Source organism: Heptranchias perlo, chromosome 3 (genome assembly GCF_035084215.1).
Source record: "Heptranchias perlo isolate sHepPer1 chromosome 3, sHepPer1.hap1, whole genome shotgun sequence".
In the NCBI taxonomy this organism is placed as follows: Eukaryota; Metazoa; Chordata; class Chondrichthyes; order Hexanchiformes; family Hexanchidae; genus Heptranchias; species Heptranchias perlo.
This window is the reverse complement of record NC_090327.1, coordinates 34073982-34090378: the sequence shown is the minus strand read 5'-3', so window position 1 is coordinate 34090378 and position 16397 is coordinate 34073982. Positions and strand designations below refer to the sequence as shown.

The following is a 16397-nucleotide window of genomic DNA, read 5'->3' as shown; positions in this document are numbered from 1 at the left end:
ATCAGGCTCCACTGCAATGCCCTTACATTCAAATAGCCTATAGACGACACTCGTTCAGGTGTCTCAAATGACAGTGTAAATCTTGAAAGTGAACAGAACCAAGATTACATTGCAACAGACCCCAATATTTGTATTAGTTTGATATTTTTAAATGTTCTCAATTCTATTTCAGTCAGAATACTGAGTGCGAGGGTAAATGACATAGGTGGCACAGGAGCTGAGATTATCTGGAATCACGGGATTGATGCGACAGGAGATTTCAGAGATATGTTACACAGCAATGCAAGAACACAGGTTGAGCAGCTTTGATAATGCCAGTGATCTTGTAAAACCCCCCCTACACTAAACTGTTACCCACAATCCCTAGATTATCTTGCATTCTTCCACCTCAAAGTACTAGACGCAACTGTAGCATCTGTCACACAGCGCTGTATATCATCAGGTTTGATGTCACTCTTAGCTGTAAAACAACCACATCAATCTCTACTGAATCTAAAAGAGAAAACTTAATATAGCAATCATTAAAAAAAGGTGAATATTCTGGCGGGATACATATAATGAATTTTTTTTTTAAATAGTCTGTGCTAAGTTAACTAATCTCAGCCTAGTGGGCACTTGGGGCATTACATAATTGTCTTCAGTGCCCCAGGTTAAGGAGAAGTGGGAAAAAAAACTTAGTTTTCCTGCTCTTGGTCGCTATCAAGCAACCCCTCTGGAAAATGTGCATGCCTCAATAGGATCTGACATGTGTGCAATGCCCCTGCAGTTGAATAGCCCACCAACACTTACTGTCAAGATTCATACCTGAAAAATAGTCACTTGGGCAAGGTGTTAAAAGGTGGCCAGCGCTAGACGCTAGTGCAAATCAGTACATTCAGGAGAGGACTAGAGAGGAACAAAGCCAACAAATAAATGTGGCAGAAATGGGCGACAGTAATTGAATGTTTCCTCCTGCAGTTTGAGATTACCAGAACCATAAGCTAAATTCCTTCCAAATATTAATGACAATTCAAATAAATATAAACAAGGCAGCACTATGACCTCCAAGTGCATCAAGTCCATTACACGATAGTTTTCCAAAAGGACTATTGGAAGCAAATGGCTGCAGGCGGCAATTGCAAGCAACATTCCAGTACCTCCACTAGGTGGTTAGTTTTTCATGTGACCAGTGAGTTTTCAGGAACCTATTCCACCATGGAATTGGGAGGGGGGGGGGGGGGGGGGGGGGGGGGGTGGAAAAAAGAGAAAAAAAAATCACAGCCAAGTCCATTTCTGTCCATTGGGCAACATGGATTAATACGACTGCAGTGGCTCATTGAAAATTAATTTTCTCTTCTTCCTCCGAGCAACAAAAAAAAATGGAGGAGAGACGGATGAATTATGGAGGTAATGCAAATGACCAGGTTTGAAGCATTGCTGTAGTGCTGACAGCTGATACCCAATTCACATTACAATTATATTTGTTCTGAGCGGAGACAGGCTGGGCTCTTGGCTGGCCCATACAGGCCAGCAATGCTGCCTTTTTCATACTGATGACCTCCCCAATTAGACAGGGGGAGAAAGAGATCTGCAGCCAGTATTGTGGAGCCCCAAATGAAACTTTGACCCACACTACTCTGAAAATTCCTGATCTCGTCTAATCTCGGAAGCTAATCAGTCAGGCCTGGTTAGTACTAAATGGGTGTCCGCCTGGAAATAGAGATTGCTCTCCTTAGAGCAGAGAAGATTGAGGGGAGATTTAATAAAGGTGGTCAAAAATTGAGAAGGGTTTTGATAGAGTAAATAAGGAGAAACTGTTTTCACTGGCAGGAGGGTCGGTAGCCAGTGGACACAGATTAAAGATAATTGGCAAAAGAATCATAGAAAATAGGAGCAAGGCTAGGCCATTCGGCCCTTCGGGCCACCTCCGCCATTCAAAATGATCATGACTGATCGTCTAACTCAGTACCCTGTTCCCGCTTTTTCCCCCCATGTCCCTTGATCCCTTTAGCATTAAGAAATATATCTATCTCCTTCTTGAATATATTTAATGACTTGGCCTCCACTGCCTTCTGGGGTAGAGAATTCCACAGGTTCACCACCCTCTGAGTGAAGAAATTTCTCCTCATCTCGGTTCTAAATGGCATACCCCGTATCCTGAGACTGTGACCCCTGGTTCTGGAATCCCCAGCCATCGGGAACATCCTCCCTGCATCTAGTCTGTCTAGTCCTGTTAGAATTTTACATGTATCGATGAGATCACCTCTCATTCTTCTAAACTCTAGTGAATATAGGCCTAGTCAACCCAATCTCTCCTCATACGTCAGTCCTGCCATCCCAGGAATCAGTCTGGTAAACCTTCGTTGCACTCCCTCCATGGCAAGGACATCCTTCCTCAGATAAGGAGACCAAAACTGCACACAATACTCCAAATGTGGTCTCACCAAGGTCCTGTACAACTGCAGTAAGACATCCCTGTTCCTGTACTCAAATCCTCTTGCAATGAACGCCAACATACCATTCACCTTCCTAACTGCTTGCTGCACCTGAATGATCGCTTTCAGCGACTGGTGTACAAGGACACCCAGGTCTTGTTGCACCTCCCCTTTTCCCAATCTATCACCATTCAGATAATAATCTGCCTTTCTGTTTTTAAAATGAAAGTGGATAACCTCACATTATACTGCATCTGCCATGTTCTTGCTCACTCACCCAACTTGTCTAAATCACAATGGAGCCTCTTTGCATCCTCCCCTCAGCTCACATTCCACCCCAGCTTTGTGTCGTCTGCAAACTTGGAAATGTTACATTTAGTTCCCTCATCCAAATCATTGATATATATTGTGAATAGCTGGGGCCCAAGCACTGGTCCCTGCGGTACCCCACTAGTCACTGCCTGCCACCCGGAAAAAGACCCGTTTATTCCTACTCTGTTTCCTGTCTGTCAAACAATTCTCAATCCATGCCAGTATATTCCCCCCCAATCTCATGTGCTTTAATTTTGCACACTAACCTCTTGTGTGGGGCCTTATCAAAAGCCTTCTGAAAATCCAAATTACACCACATACCCTGGTTCTCCCCTATCTATTCTACTTGTTACATCCTCAAAAAAACTCCAGTAGATTTGTTAAGCATGACTTCCCTTCCATAAACCCATGCTGACTTTGTCCAATCCCATTAATGCCTTCCAAGTGTTCTGTTATCACATCTTTTATAATAGACTCTAGCATTTTCCCCACTGCTGATGTTAGGCTAACTGGTCTGTAATTCCCTGTTTTTTCTCTCCCTCCTTTTTTAAATAGTGGGGTTACATTTGCCACCCTCCAATCTGTAGGAACTGTTCCAGAGTCTATAGAATTTTGGAAGATGACCACCAATGCATCCACTATTTCCAGGGCCAATTCATTTAGTACTCTGGGATGTAGATTATCAGGCCCTGGGGATGTCAGCCTTTAGTCCCATTAATTTCCCTAGCACTATTTTTTTACTAATACTGATTTCGTTCAGTTCCTCCCTCACGCTAGACCCTTGGTTCCCTAACATTTCCAGGAGATTATTTGTGTCCTCCTTTGTGAAGACCGAACCAAAGTATGTGTTTAATTGTTCTGCCATTTCTTTGTTCCCCATTATAATTTCCCCCATTTCTGACCGTAAGGGGGAAGAACTAGAGGGTAGATGAGAAGAAATATTATAAGCAGCTATTTATGATGATCTGGAGGCACTGTTTGGCCTGAAAGGGCAGTGGAAGCAGGTTGAATAGTAACTTTCAAAAGGAAATTGGATATATACTTGAAAAACAAAAATTTGCAGGGCTATGGAGAAAGAGCAGGGGAATGGTGTGGGAGCTGGCACAGTTACAATGGGCTGAATGGCCTCCTTCTGTGCTGTACGATTCTACCAGGTGCAGCAAAATGTTTTGACCAAATGAATGTCTGCAAATCTTTCTGCAGGTCTCCAAGTCCACTGCCTAGGTGAATCTGGAAAAAGAGGCAGCTGCCCTATATTGCGGAACTTGCTCCCATAGAAGCGATTCTGCAATGAAATTGGGATACAAGAATCCAAATATGCATCCTAGTAATCAGAATTGACCGAACTGGACACTCCATCAATAAAAATAAACTGGTTGGCCTAGTGCAGAGGTTCCGCTAGTCAGTGTCATTTTATAAAGATTACTGCACCAAATTCTCAATTTCCTCTAGTTTAACCCACTTAATACAATACTGAATGTCCAAAAGCCCAGCAACAGGACTCAGTTTTAGCATCCGAACAATAGCTCCATACATCAATCTAACACCACTTTTATAAATGTCCAGCATTGTAAGCTATTAGGAAATCATATTCAGGAAATGCAGGCCTGCATCAAAAGCTTCAAAAAGGACATTCAGTATTGACTAGGAATGCAATCACGAGACTAATATTATTCAGTGGAACCCAATGCAGGCACAACGTCAGGCCATGCATACTTTATTTTTTTTATTTAATAAACACATACTTGAGTTGCAGAGAATTATAAATATTTCCACAAGTGAGCTGACTCAATAACTCATAAGTGAAAATAAGCATAGCAAAATTGTGTGTGTGTTTGGACCAGTTGGTTGTGAGGAACTATCCATTTACCATTCCATTTATACTGGACGGAAATCATAAAAGTTTAGAGCACAGCAGGTAGCCATTTGGCCCAGTTTATTGCTGGAGCAATCCAAAACTCAAACTGACCTGCTCTCTCCCCATAAGCCTTGTACCTTCCTCTATCTACTTCAACTGTTTAACTGCTCTTTCCTTAAGAGGCAATGGTCTCTGCGGCAAAGCATTCTACGTTCTAACAATTTTTAAAACTGATTTTAACAAGCGCTGTTTAATTTAATGAAAAATATTATTACAATTCAATACATTTTCAATGATTAATTGTTGGTTCACTGTCAACATGGAAACACTGTCAGTAATGATTCCCAGCCAGAGCAAAAAAAAAAGTATACACCTCACTTAAAAATATACAGATGGGACTAGGTGACACAGTGGATTACCAAGCTGGCCTTTCGCCTCTGGAAGATCACTGCAATAGAATTAAAGTTACATCTCTTTTCTGGCTGTAAGTCTTACAAACATGATTTTGGGCAGTCTCAACTCAGGTCCTAGTTAGCACAAGCCCACAATATAAAATGGCAAATCACAGTTAGAGAAACCAGAAGGATGTCTAGAAAACAGAATTATCACAGCAGGGCAATGGGACACTGTCCTTGAAGGATGGAGGTTAAAACATTTTGTTGGGACAGGGTAAAGGAAGTTTTATTTGGTTAAGTATAAATAGAACGCTATATAAATGCGAGTTGTTGTTTCTGAACATCTCCACATGGGAGTGGTTAATGCTGACACAAAGTGATGAAATTGGAAAAAGCATCACATCTCCCAACGAAGACAAAACAAAGTGATTACAAGCCAATTACGGGCCTACTACATTGCAATGTCTCAAAGCTTTTCACACAATTACTTTTGAAAGGCAGTGACTGTTAGGTAGGCAAACAGGGCAGCAATTCTGCACCAGCAATATCCCATAAAAAGCAATCAGAACGAATGATCAGTTAATCTATTTGAGAGAGGGAGGAATGTTGGCCTCGTCATCTAGAGACCTCCCCACTCTTCTTCAAATAGTGCCACAAGATCTTTAAAATCCATCTGAGTGGCTGGAATAGACAGAAGGGGCCTCCGTTTAACATCTCATCTGAAGGATTCTTCACGGGGTTCCCCTTATAACAATCACTAAACTACAAAGCTATTCATTGTACATGAACTGCTTTGATGTTTCTGAAAGACATGATAAGGTGCTTTAAATGCAAGCTGTTCTGGCTTTCTTTCTTTCAATTATGGCCATACATAGCTTTAGCTTCAATTTTCCAGTCAACAACAAAAAGTGATATTCAAAGTGAGGTTGTTGTCTTGCAATTACTCATTTAGGTGCCCATTATTCTCTATTTATGAAAAAGAGTGGTAAACCTTAATTGGCATTTTTATAATGTAATATGTCACATTATGTAGTCATCTAGCTGACAGAAGAAGCAAATGATGCAAATAGTCCTTACATGTACAGGGCAACAAAATCGGTAACACCGCAATTTTAGTACCAGCAACCTACCAATTAAAGATATACATTTAATTTGTCACTCCAACATATCTAGAGCAAGGTAAAAGTTGTTGGGATAGAAGTGTGCCAGAGAAATCTAAAATTCAAAGCATTACTACAACTTGCTGTACCAAATCAGAACAATACAGTCATGCTTGGTCCACAGACCAATGTGCATCTGCGATCAATTCGAGCTGGCCTCGGGGGCCAAAGTGAACCACAATAAGAGCGAGGCCATGTACTTTGGCAGATGGGAGACCTGATCCTTTGTCCCCTTTACCGGCAGGTCAGACTACCTGAAGGTGCTGGGGATCGGGTTCGGGGAACCCTAGGCCCGCACCAAGAACTGGGAGGGGCGGGTCGCCAAGGCCAAACCAAAGCTTAGTATGTGGAGGAGGGCACTCCCTCTCAGTGGCCGGCGGGACCGGTGTGTGCATGCATGGTCCCAATGCCACCCTGATCCCGATGGCCACCTTAGTGTGTGGCTGCCTCAGGATGTGTGTAGAGCCCCGGCACGCAAACACCAAGTGTCACTACGTGCTGAGTTCCTACCTGTCCACCACACTGAGAAGGTTGGGTCTGGCGACATTGGCCAAGCAGACGCAGGACATCCGGTCCAGCTGGACCATACCCCATCTGTCCCAGGTGGATAACTTCCTGAAGAGGAACTCTTTCGACCACAAGGCCGTCAGAAAGTGGTCGGCACAGAACGCTCTGGGGGCTCTGCAGGGAAAGGAGAGGGTGGATCCAATCAAGCAGTTCCCGACCAGACGGTTGAAACCATTTGGCAGAATGTCTCGTTGCCGGAACTGACCAACAGGCATCAGGATGCAGCTTGAACGTTGGTGAGAAGGGCCCTTCCGGTGCAGTCTTTCCTGCATGCAGGGCATCTGAGCGCCACCGCGAGCTGCCCTCGAGGCTGCAGCGGGGACGAGACCGTCATCCATCGCCTGATGGATAGCCCCTTCGCACAGAATGTGTGGAGAGAGATGCGTTGGTGTCTTTCCAGTTCATCCCCAACAGCTTGGTAACACAGGACTCTATGCTCTATGGGCTGTTCCCAGGGACGCACACTGAGACAGATATTAACTGCTGCTGGAAGACCATCAACTCAGTGAAGGAGGCCCTTTGGTCCACCCGAAACCTGCCGGTCTTCCAGTTGAAGGAGCTGTCCAAGACCAAGTGCTACTGACTGGCACACTCCAAGGTCCAGGAGTACTTGCTGCGGAACGCACTGAAGCAAGGTGTACCCTATACAAAGGTTCTATGGGGAAAGGCCACCGTCTAAGGCCATCCCACCTTTCGTATTTTACACCGTGTATTATAAGATATGTACTGTGTTTTGAATTGTAATATTAGGATCGTATTGTATTGTTTTGAACTGTATTGCTTTGGAATTGTGATTTTTTTTCATAGAATTTAAAGATGCACACAGTTTAATGAAATAAAAGTATATTTTGAAATTTTAACAAAATCATGCTCAAATTTCTCTACAGTGAGCGACAACCAATGAACTTAGTGAAGACATTTCTTCTCTAATTCTTCCCCCAAACTTAATTTATCTACACAGGCAACTATCTGCAGCAATATACCCACAGTTTGCAGCTGTTAATGCCATCCCAACCTCCTCAAGGTTCGCAAGAAGCTTGAGGGGAAAAAGCTCCCTCAGAATTTGCCTTCCTGTGAGAGGCACACGGTGTCTCCTCAACACTTTCCCAACAACGAAGTGAGAGCAACGCAATGTGCCAACTTCAATCACACACAACGCTCTTCATTTGTTTAGTTTTTATAATGGGTAAAAAAAACACACCAGCCAAATGACTGCTGGAACAAGTTGTAACCGAGTTTGAGATGACCACTGCCAAATCGACAAGCTGTCCTCCTCTCCCTCCTATCGTCAGGAGATGAGGGGAGGAGGCAGGGGAGGAAAGAGATAAAGACAGCTTGTGGAGGTCAAATCAGTAGGAAAATAACTCTCTTACCCACCTCTAAATTCTGAACACGTATAAATACAAGCATAGTTCCCAAACTCAAATTATATAGAAAATAATATTTCTAGAATTCAATTTTAGCCCACTAGGCCTTTAAACAAAAACAATGCAACCTTAACAGGATTGATCTCTTCAAGGGGCAAAAACATATTCAAAGCTGCAAGTATCATGCAATTGTGTCCGTTCGATTCTTGTAGATATTATAAAATTTGTAAATTGACATTCTTCTACATTTTTCTTTCACCGACTCTTTCCCACCTTGGTGGTGCCATTCACCGTGTATCTCAATTTTTTAAAAAAATACAGTTGTGAGTTATCTACGATTCCTGGGCACTTGATTCCATGCTGAGCAGTATGAAAACCAATTATTGGAAGGCTGTAAACAAAGAAAATGTCACTGCTGTTGTTGTTTCCCACTCCCCCTCCAGCTCCCAAGATAGGGAAAAACCCAGCCCAAGGAAGAATCCCTGGGGCAATATACCTTCTTCAACAGTTTGAGCTAATTTCCCCGATGATGCAAGAGTCAGGATCAACACAATCTGCTGAACGTGACCCCCCAATTACCTTAGGCCACCACATCCCTCCTGACGTTTTCAAAACATCACTGGGGAATGATGACCATGTTACCCAAGGATGGGCTTTCCCCACGCCACCAGCTTAAAATTACGGCTATACGGTAATAATTTTAAAAGTACTTTCCAGTTCCAATAAGTGCAATTTTTAATTAAAAGATGAAAGTAGGTTTCCTTCTATTGGTACAGATTTTGAAACACAAATTAATGACTAATTTAACTTCATATATTCACAACATTAAGAATAAACTGCACTGGAATCTTTGTAATCACTGGGAAAGCTTCAGCCATATTATAAAAATAAATAAGATACAGGTAAAATGATACAAAAAATGGATTTATACATCTATCCGCTTAATTACTGCATACTATAATAGGAAATGTACATCCTTCTTTCACAAAATGGCCTGTTCATTAACTTGCAGAAGGTACTTGCAGACATTTGCTTCTTAAGAGTCAGTCAGCTGATTTAATAACGTGGCATGTTGAGAGCCTCGTTAAAGACGATTTATAGATTTTAAAACGATGTACTTCATTCTCCCTATATTCAAGTCTCTTGGTTGACTCTGACAGACCTATTCTACTGACTGTGTAAGAACTGGAAATTTAACATGAGAACTAAAATAAATAAATAAATAAATATCGGCATAGTCCACCACAGACCCAAACCCCATCACGATGCACTAGTCTCCTTCCATTTAACAGGCGAATAAATTATTAACAAAAAAAAATCACATTAAAGCCCAGCTGCAGTAGGCCTTTACCTTAAATAATAGCCAGCTCTTTCATTATTTGACATTTCTTTTCCAAAAAATTTGGGATGTTGCAAAAAAACTTCCATTAAAATTCATAATAAAAAAAAACTACAAACACATAAAAAATAAATAGCAGCTTCAAACCTTTTCTTTAATTAATTTATTTTATTATTTTTGCAGGGTGCCCCGAGGCCTGTTCTGAGTGGCTGCAACTACACCCAATTCACACACATCCTGTCTGCTTAAGAATTATTTTCTTTCGTTGCAAAAAAAAAATGGACAAGAAAGAAAGTTGCATTTTAAATAACTTACCAATCACCTCCTTGAGTTCATAATCCTCCCTGATGATGGACCAGGGCAGGGAGCTGGTGTCCTCAGACATTGTGGCAGAAAAGAGAGCTGCAGCCTCTGGGCTTCCTTATATTATGTTGTACTATTATGTGTGGCCTTTATTTCCCTCTCTCTCCTAGCTGAGGAGAAGGCCGCGGGCCTGGCGCTGCTGAATCAATCCCCCCTTCTCTCACAGATACAAGTACTTCCAATCCCCAAACTTTGCCACTAGCTGGAGTTACCATGCCTCCCAACCACACGCAAAACTCCGCCTCCTCTTCCCAGCTCTCATTCGACGGCCTCGGCTCCCGCCCCTTTTCTATGCGGGCATCCATTGGATAAGCGGCTGTCCGTCAAATGTCACTAGGGCGGCACGAAGACGTCACTCGCGCTGCGGTGCGCGGCTGGGTAAAAGGGAGGCGTGCACTGACTCCATGCCGAGGGACGTCGGCTCGACTTGTTTAGTTTGGGAGGGGGGCGGGGCGAAATGGCGTAAGCACGTTACGTGCTGGGTCGTCGTCGGCTCGCCGAACGCACGACTTGTCACGTGAGGACGTCGGCCTGGAGCACAATCTCGGCTGGTATTTTGGTGGCCGGCTGAGTGAGTGCTGAACTGTCAGAGGTGCTGTCGTTCAGATACGACTTTAAATTGAGGTCCTGTCTGCCGCTCAGGTGGATGTATGAGATCCCACGGCGCTATTTGAAGAAGAGCAGGGGAACTCTTCAGGTATTATTTATCCCTCAAACAATGTCATTAACTCATTGCTGTTAGTGGGACTTTCCTGTGCATAAATTGGCTGTTGTGTTTCCCTATATTACAGTGACTACACTTCAAAAGTACTTAATTGTCTGTGAAGTGCTTTGGGATGTCCTGAGGTCATGGAAGGTGCTATATAAATGCAAATCTTTCTTTTCCCTAACAATGTGTCACAGATCACACTGTTCTAGGAAATTCTGGGCCCATGACTTAGCCAAGTTTACTGGAGATTCAGAGTCTGCTTTGAGCCCCCAAGCTAAATTAAACATTTAAAAGCCACCAAAAACCCTGAAAATTTTAAAGGGAAACATTAATTAGAAAAATGCGTTCTCTAAGATGACATAACAACAATGAAGCACTTTGCTACAGCCCGTGGATGCGAGATGGTAGCTATATCAATGCGAGTTCTTTTCAGGATAGGACCATCTTTTACTCACTGGAGTTGTGTTCTTTTTACTGATCAAGGTGAGAGGCATTAGTGTTAGGGGATGGAACACTTTCCCAGTACCAGCAACAAGCCAACTCAGGCCAGTTATGGTAGAGGCTCCCCACAAATCTGAACAGGGTCACACTCGGGCATAAGTGCCGGGATGTGCCCACGTGGGATCTCCCCCATTGATACTGTCAAGAGTCATGTGGAGATCCCTTAATTATCATGCCAATGGTGAGTGCCTGTGTAACTGGGGCTACATCCGGGTGCCTGCCATTGGCATAAGGCTATAAAATTCAATGGAGTACACCAGATTTGTAGGGGGGAGGGGGTGAGGTTGAGGTCAGTTACCTATCCCAGAAGCAAGTAACATAGAATTGCATAAAATTGTACAGCATAGAAATAGGCCATTCGGCCCAATAGGTCTATGCCGGTGTTTACGCTTCACACGAGCATCCTCCCACCTTACTTCATCTCACTCTATCAATACATCCTTCTATTCCTTTCTCCCTTATGTACTTATCTAGCTTCCCCTTAAATGCATCTATGCTATTCGCTACAACCACTCCATGTGGTAGCCAATTCCACATTCTCACAACTCTCTGAGTAAAGAAGTTTCTCCTGAATTCATTACTGGATTTATTAGTGACTATTTTGTATTTATGGCCCCAAGTTTTGAACTCCCCCACAAGTGGAAAAGTATTCTCTACAGCTGTCCCAACCGGCCCCTTTATAAGGGAGTACCAGGATGCAGGACTGGACCGCCAGGTATACCACACAACCACCTATGGTCAGTGAAGTGCCTCTGGTCTGATCAATCATACCTCTGCTGACCATACAGTGGGAACCATTGACGGCCCATAGATTTGGAAACTCCTGACATAGGGAGTCCCTATCCTGGGCCAAACTCCCGCTTACTTGATGGCCAATCTTTGGGGTGGATGGAAGGTCCACCCCTAACAGACCATCACCATGCATAGTGTTTATATTCCTGGACTAATAATCCAGAAAACTAGTAGTGGCAGTTTGAGAATTTGAATTCAATTTATAAATTAAATAAATCTGGAATAAAGAGATGGTAGAAGTAAACTGACCATGAAGCTGTTGGATTGTTGTAAAAACTCAACTGGTTCACTAATGTCCTTTAGGGAAGGAAACCTGCTGCCCATACCTGGCTTATATGTGATTCCAGTCCCACACCAACGTAATTGACTCTTAACTGCCCACTGAATTGGTCCAGCAAGCCATTGAGTTGTATCAAACCGCTACAAAGAATAATAAGAATAAAACCAGACGGATCACTCGGCTGCGACCTAGATATCGAATACGGACATGACAAAGACATAGCCAGCCCAGTTGACCATGAACAGTCCTCCTCACTAACATCTGAGTACTGGTGCCAAAGTTGGGAGAGCTGTCCCACAGACTAGTCAAACAACAGCCTGATATAGTCATACTCACGGAATCATACCTATCAGCCAAAGTTCAGGACTCCTCCATCACCATCTCAGGGTATGCCCCGTCCCACCTGCAGGACAGACCCACCAGAGGTGGGGCACAGTTGGGTGGGAGTAGCCCTGGGAGTCAGCAACATTAACTCCAGACCCAATGAAGTCTCATAGCTTCAGGTCAAACATGGGCAAGGAAACCTCCTCCTGATTAACACTTACCGCCTTCCCTCAGCTGCTGAATCAGTACTCCTTCATGTTGAACACCACTTGGTGCTATCACTGAGGGTAGAAAGGGCACAGAATATAATCTGGGTGGGGTACTTCAATTTCCATCACCAAGTGGCTCGATAGTTCCACCACTGACCGAGTAGGCCAATCCCTGAAGGACATTGCTGCCAGACTAGGCTAGCTGCAGGTGGTGAGAGAACCAAGACAAGGGAGAACCTACCTGATCTCATCCTCAAGCCTGTTCTAGCACAGCTACAACACTGGCATCTACCCAACAATGTGGAAAATTGAGCAGCTACGTCCTATCCACAAAAACCAGCACAAATCCAACACGGCAATTAACATCCTATCAGCTTACTCTCAATCATCAGCAAAGTGATGGAAGGAGTAGTCAACAGTGCTATCAAGCGGCACTTACCAATAACCTGTACACTTCACAAGGACTGTGCGGTGGTCACTCCTATCAATACTGTCATGGACAGGTGCATCTGTGACAGATAAATTGGTGAGGTAGAGGTCAAGTAGATCAAGTGGTACTACTGAGCCAATCTTGGTGATGGACATTGAAGTCCCTCACCCGAAGCATTTTCTGTGCCCTTGGCCAGATTTGTCCTGTCCACAAAAAGCAGAACAAATCCATACCAGCCAATTACCGTCCCATCAGCCGACTCTCAATCATCAGCAAAGTGATGGAAGGAATTGTCAACAGTGCAATCATGCGATACTTACCATTAACCTCTAGGACTACACAATTTTTTTTGTTCGTTCATGGGTTGTGGATGTTGCTGGCAAGGCCAGCATTTATTGCCCATCTCTAATTGCCCTTTGGAAGGTGATGATGAGCCGCCTTCTTGAACCGCTGCAGTCCATGTGGTGAAGGTTCTCCCAGTGTTGTTAGGTAGGGAGCTCCAGGATTTTGACCCAGCGACAATGAAGGAACGGCGATATATTTCCACATCAGGATGGTGTGTGACTTGGAGGGGAACGTGCAGGTGGTGTTGTTCCCATATGCCTGCTGCCCTTGTCCTTCTAGGTGGTAGAGGTCGTGGGTTTGAGAGGTGTTGTCGAAGAAGCCTTGGCGAGTTGCTGCAGTGCATCCTGTAGATGATTCACACTGCAACCACGGTGCGCCGGTGGTGAAGGGAGTGAATGTTTAGGGTGGTGGATGGGGTGCCAATCAAGCGGGCTGCTTTGTCCTGGATAGTGTCGAGCTTCTTGAGTGTTGTTGGATCTGCACTCATCCAAGCAAGTGGAGAGTATTCCATCACACTCCTGACTTGTGCCTTGTAGATGGTGGAAAGGCTTTGGGGAGTCAGGTGGTGAGTCACTCGCCGCAGAATACCCAGCCTCAGACCTGCTCGTGTAGCTGGTCCAGTTAAGTTTCTGGTTAATGGTGACCCCCAGGATGTTGATGGTGGGGGATTCGGCGATGGTAATGCCGTTGAATGTCAATGGGAGGTGGTTAGACTCTCTCTTGTTGGAGATGGTCATTGCCTGGCACTTGTCTGGCCGAATGTTACTTGCCACTTATCAGCCCAAACCTAGATGCTGTCAGGTCTTGCTGCATACGGTCATGGACTGCTTCATTATCTGAGGGGTTGTGAATGGAACTGAACACTGTGTAATCATCAGCGAACATCCCCATTTCTGACCTTATGATGGAGGGAAGGTCATTGATGAAGCAGCTGAAGATGGTTGGCTCTAGGACACTGCCCTGAGGAACTCCTGCAGCAATGTCATGGAGCTGAGATGATTGGCCTCCAATAACCACTACTATCTTCCTTTGTGCTAGGTATGGCTCCAGCCACTGGAGAGTTTTCCCCCTAATTCCCATTGACTTCAATTTTACTAGGGCTCCTTGGTGCCACACTTGGTCAAATGCTGCCTTGATGTCAAGGGCAGTCACTCTCACCTCACCTCTGGAATTCAGCTCTTTTGTCCATGTTTGGACCAAGGCTGTAATGAGGTCTGGAGCCGAGTGGTCCTGGCGGAACCCAAACTGAGCATCGGTGAGCAGGTTATTGGTGAGTGAGTGCTGCTCGATAGCACTGTCAACGACACCTTCCATCACTTTGCTGATGATTGAGAGTAGACTGATGGGACGGCAATTGGCCGGGTTGAATTTGTCCTGCTTTTTGTGGACAGGACATACCTGGGCAATTTTGCACTTTGTCGGGTAGATGCTAGTGTTGTAGCTGTACTGGAACAGTTTGGCTAGAGGCGAGGCTAGTTCTGGAGCACAAGTCTTCAACACTACAGCCGGGATGTTGTTGGGGCCCATAGCCTTTGTTGTATCCAGTGCACTCAGCTGTTTCTTAATTTCTCGTGGAGTCAATCGAATTGGCTGAAGTCTGGCTTCTGTGATGGTGGGGATATCGGGAGGAGGCTGAGATGGATCATCCACTCGGCACTCCTGGCTGAAGATGGTTGCAAACGCTTCAGCCTTGTCTTTTGCACTCACGTGCTGGACTCTGCCATCATTGAGGATGGGGATATTCACGGAGCCTCCTCCTCCCGTTAGTTGTTTAATTGTCCACCGCCATTCACAACTGGATATGGCAGGACTGCAGAGGTTTGATCTGATACGTTGGTTGTGGAATCGCTTAGCTCTGTCTATAGCATGTTGCTTCCGCTGTTTAGCATGCATGTAGTCCTGTGTTGTAGCTTCACCAGGTTGGCACCTCATTTTTAGGTATGCCTGGTGCTGCTCCTGGCATGCTCTTCTACACTCCTCATTGAACCAGGGTTGATCCCCTGATTTGTTGGTAATGGTAGAGTGAGGAATATGCCGGGCCATGAGGTTACAGATTGTGCTGGAATACAATTCTGCTGCTGCTGATGGCCCACAGCGCCTCATGGATGCCCAGTTTTGAGCTGTTAGATCTGTTCTGAATCTATCCAAAACCTTATTACAGTCTTGGTCCAAACATGAATGCAAGAGCTGAATTCCAGAGGTGAAGTGAGAGTGACTACCCTTGACATCAAAGCATCATTCAACTGAGTGTGGCACCATGGAGCCCCATTAAAATTGAAGTCAATGGGGATCAGGGGGAAAATTCTCCAGTAGCTGGAGTCATACCTGGCATAAAGGAAGATGGTTATGGTTGTTGAAGGCCAATCATCTTAGCCCCAGACATCATTACAGAAATTCCACAGGGCATCTATCTTCAGCTGCTTCATCACCTGGAATTACAGCAGGGTTGTACCGAATGGTCATGGATTGTCCGATCCGGGATGTCCAACTTTAGTCATCGTGAGCTCATAGCTGTGTACCAACTATACCTCGGGAGCCACATATAAGGTTTAAATATATTTTTCCATTGAATTGCATGTATCTTAAGTTGCTGATACTAACAGATGCTGGTGTTCTGGAACAGGATTTATCGAACAGTGAGGTAACAGTGCTAAAAGCAGTTCTTTGCAACGTCACGAAATTCAGACCATGCAGCAAGTAAGGAATGCAGTTGCACATAGAACTGAATTACTGGAGTTTGAGGGCCAGGTTACGGATGGAGGGAACCACATGTAAACATAGAAACATAGAAAATAGGAGCAGGAGTGGGCCATCCGGCCCTTCGAGCCTGCTCCGCCATTCAATATGACCATGGCTGATCCTCTATCTCAATACCATATTCCCGCTCTCTCCCTATACCCCTTGATGCCTTCTGTGTCTAGAAATCTATCTATCGCCTTCTTAAATATATTCAGTGACTTGGCCTCCACAGCCTTCTGTGGTAGAGAATTCCACAGGTTCACCACCCTCTGAGTGGAGAAATTTCTCCTCAT

The 16397-nt window shown here is 44.5% G+C and overlaps 1 protein-coding gene across 1 annotated transcript in view; it reads right to left on the bottom strand.

Moving 5' to 3' along the window:
- oxsr1b (oxidative stress responsive kinase 1b) overlaps positions 1-10015 on the bottom strand; it is a 216610-nt gene extending 206595 nt beyond the window's left edge. The window contains exon 1 of the mRNA XM_067978763.1: positions 9728-10015. Coding sequence (XP_067834864.1) covers positions 9728-9797 — 70 coding nt within the window. The 5' untranslated portion in view covers positions 9798-10015. The remainder of the gene's footprint in view (positions 1-9727) is intronic.
- Positions 10016-16397: the final 6382 nt, after the last annotated feature.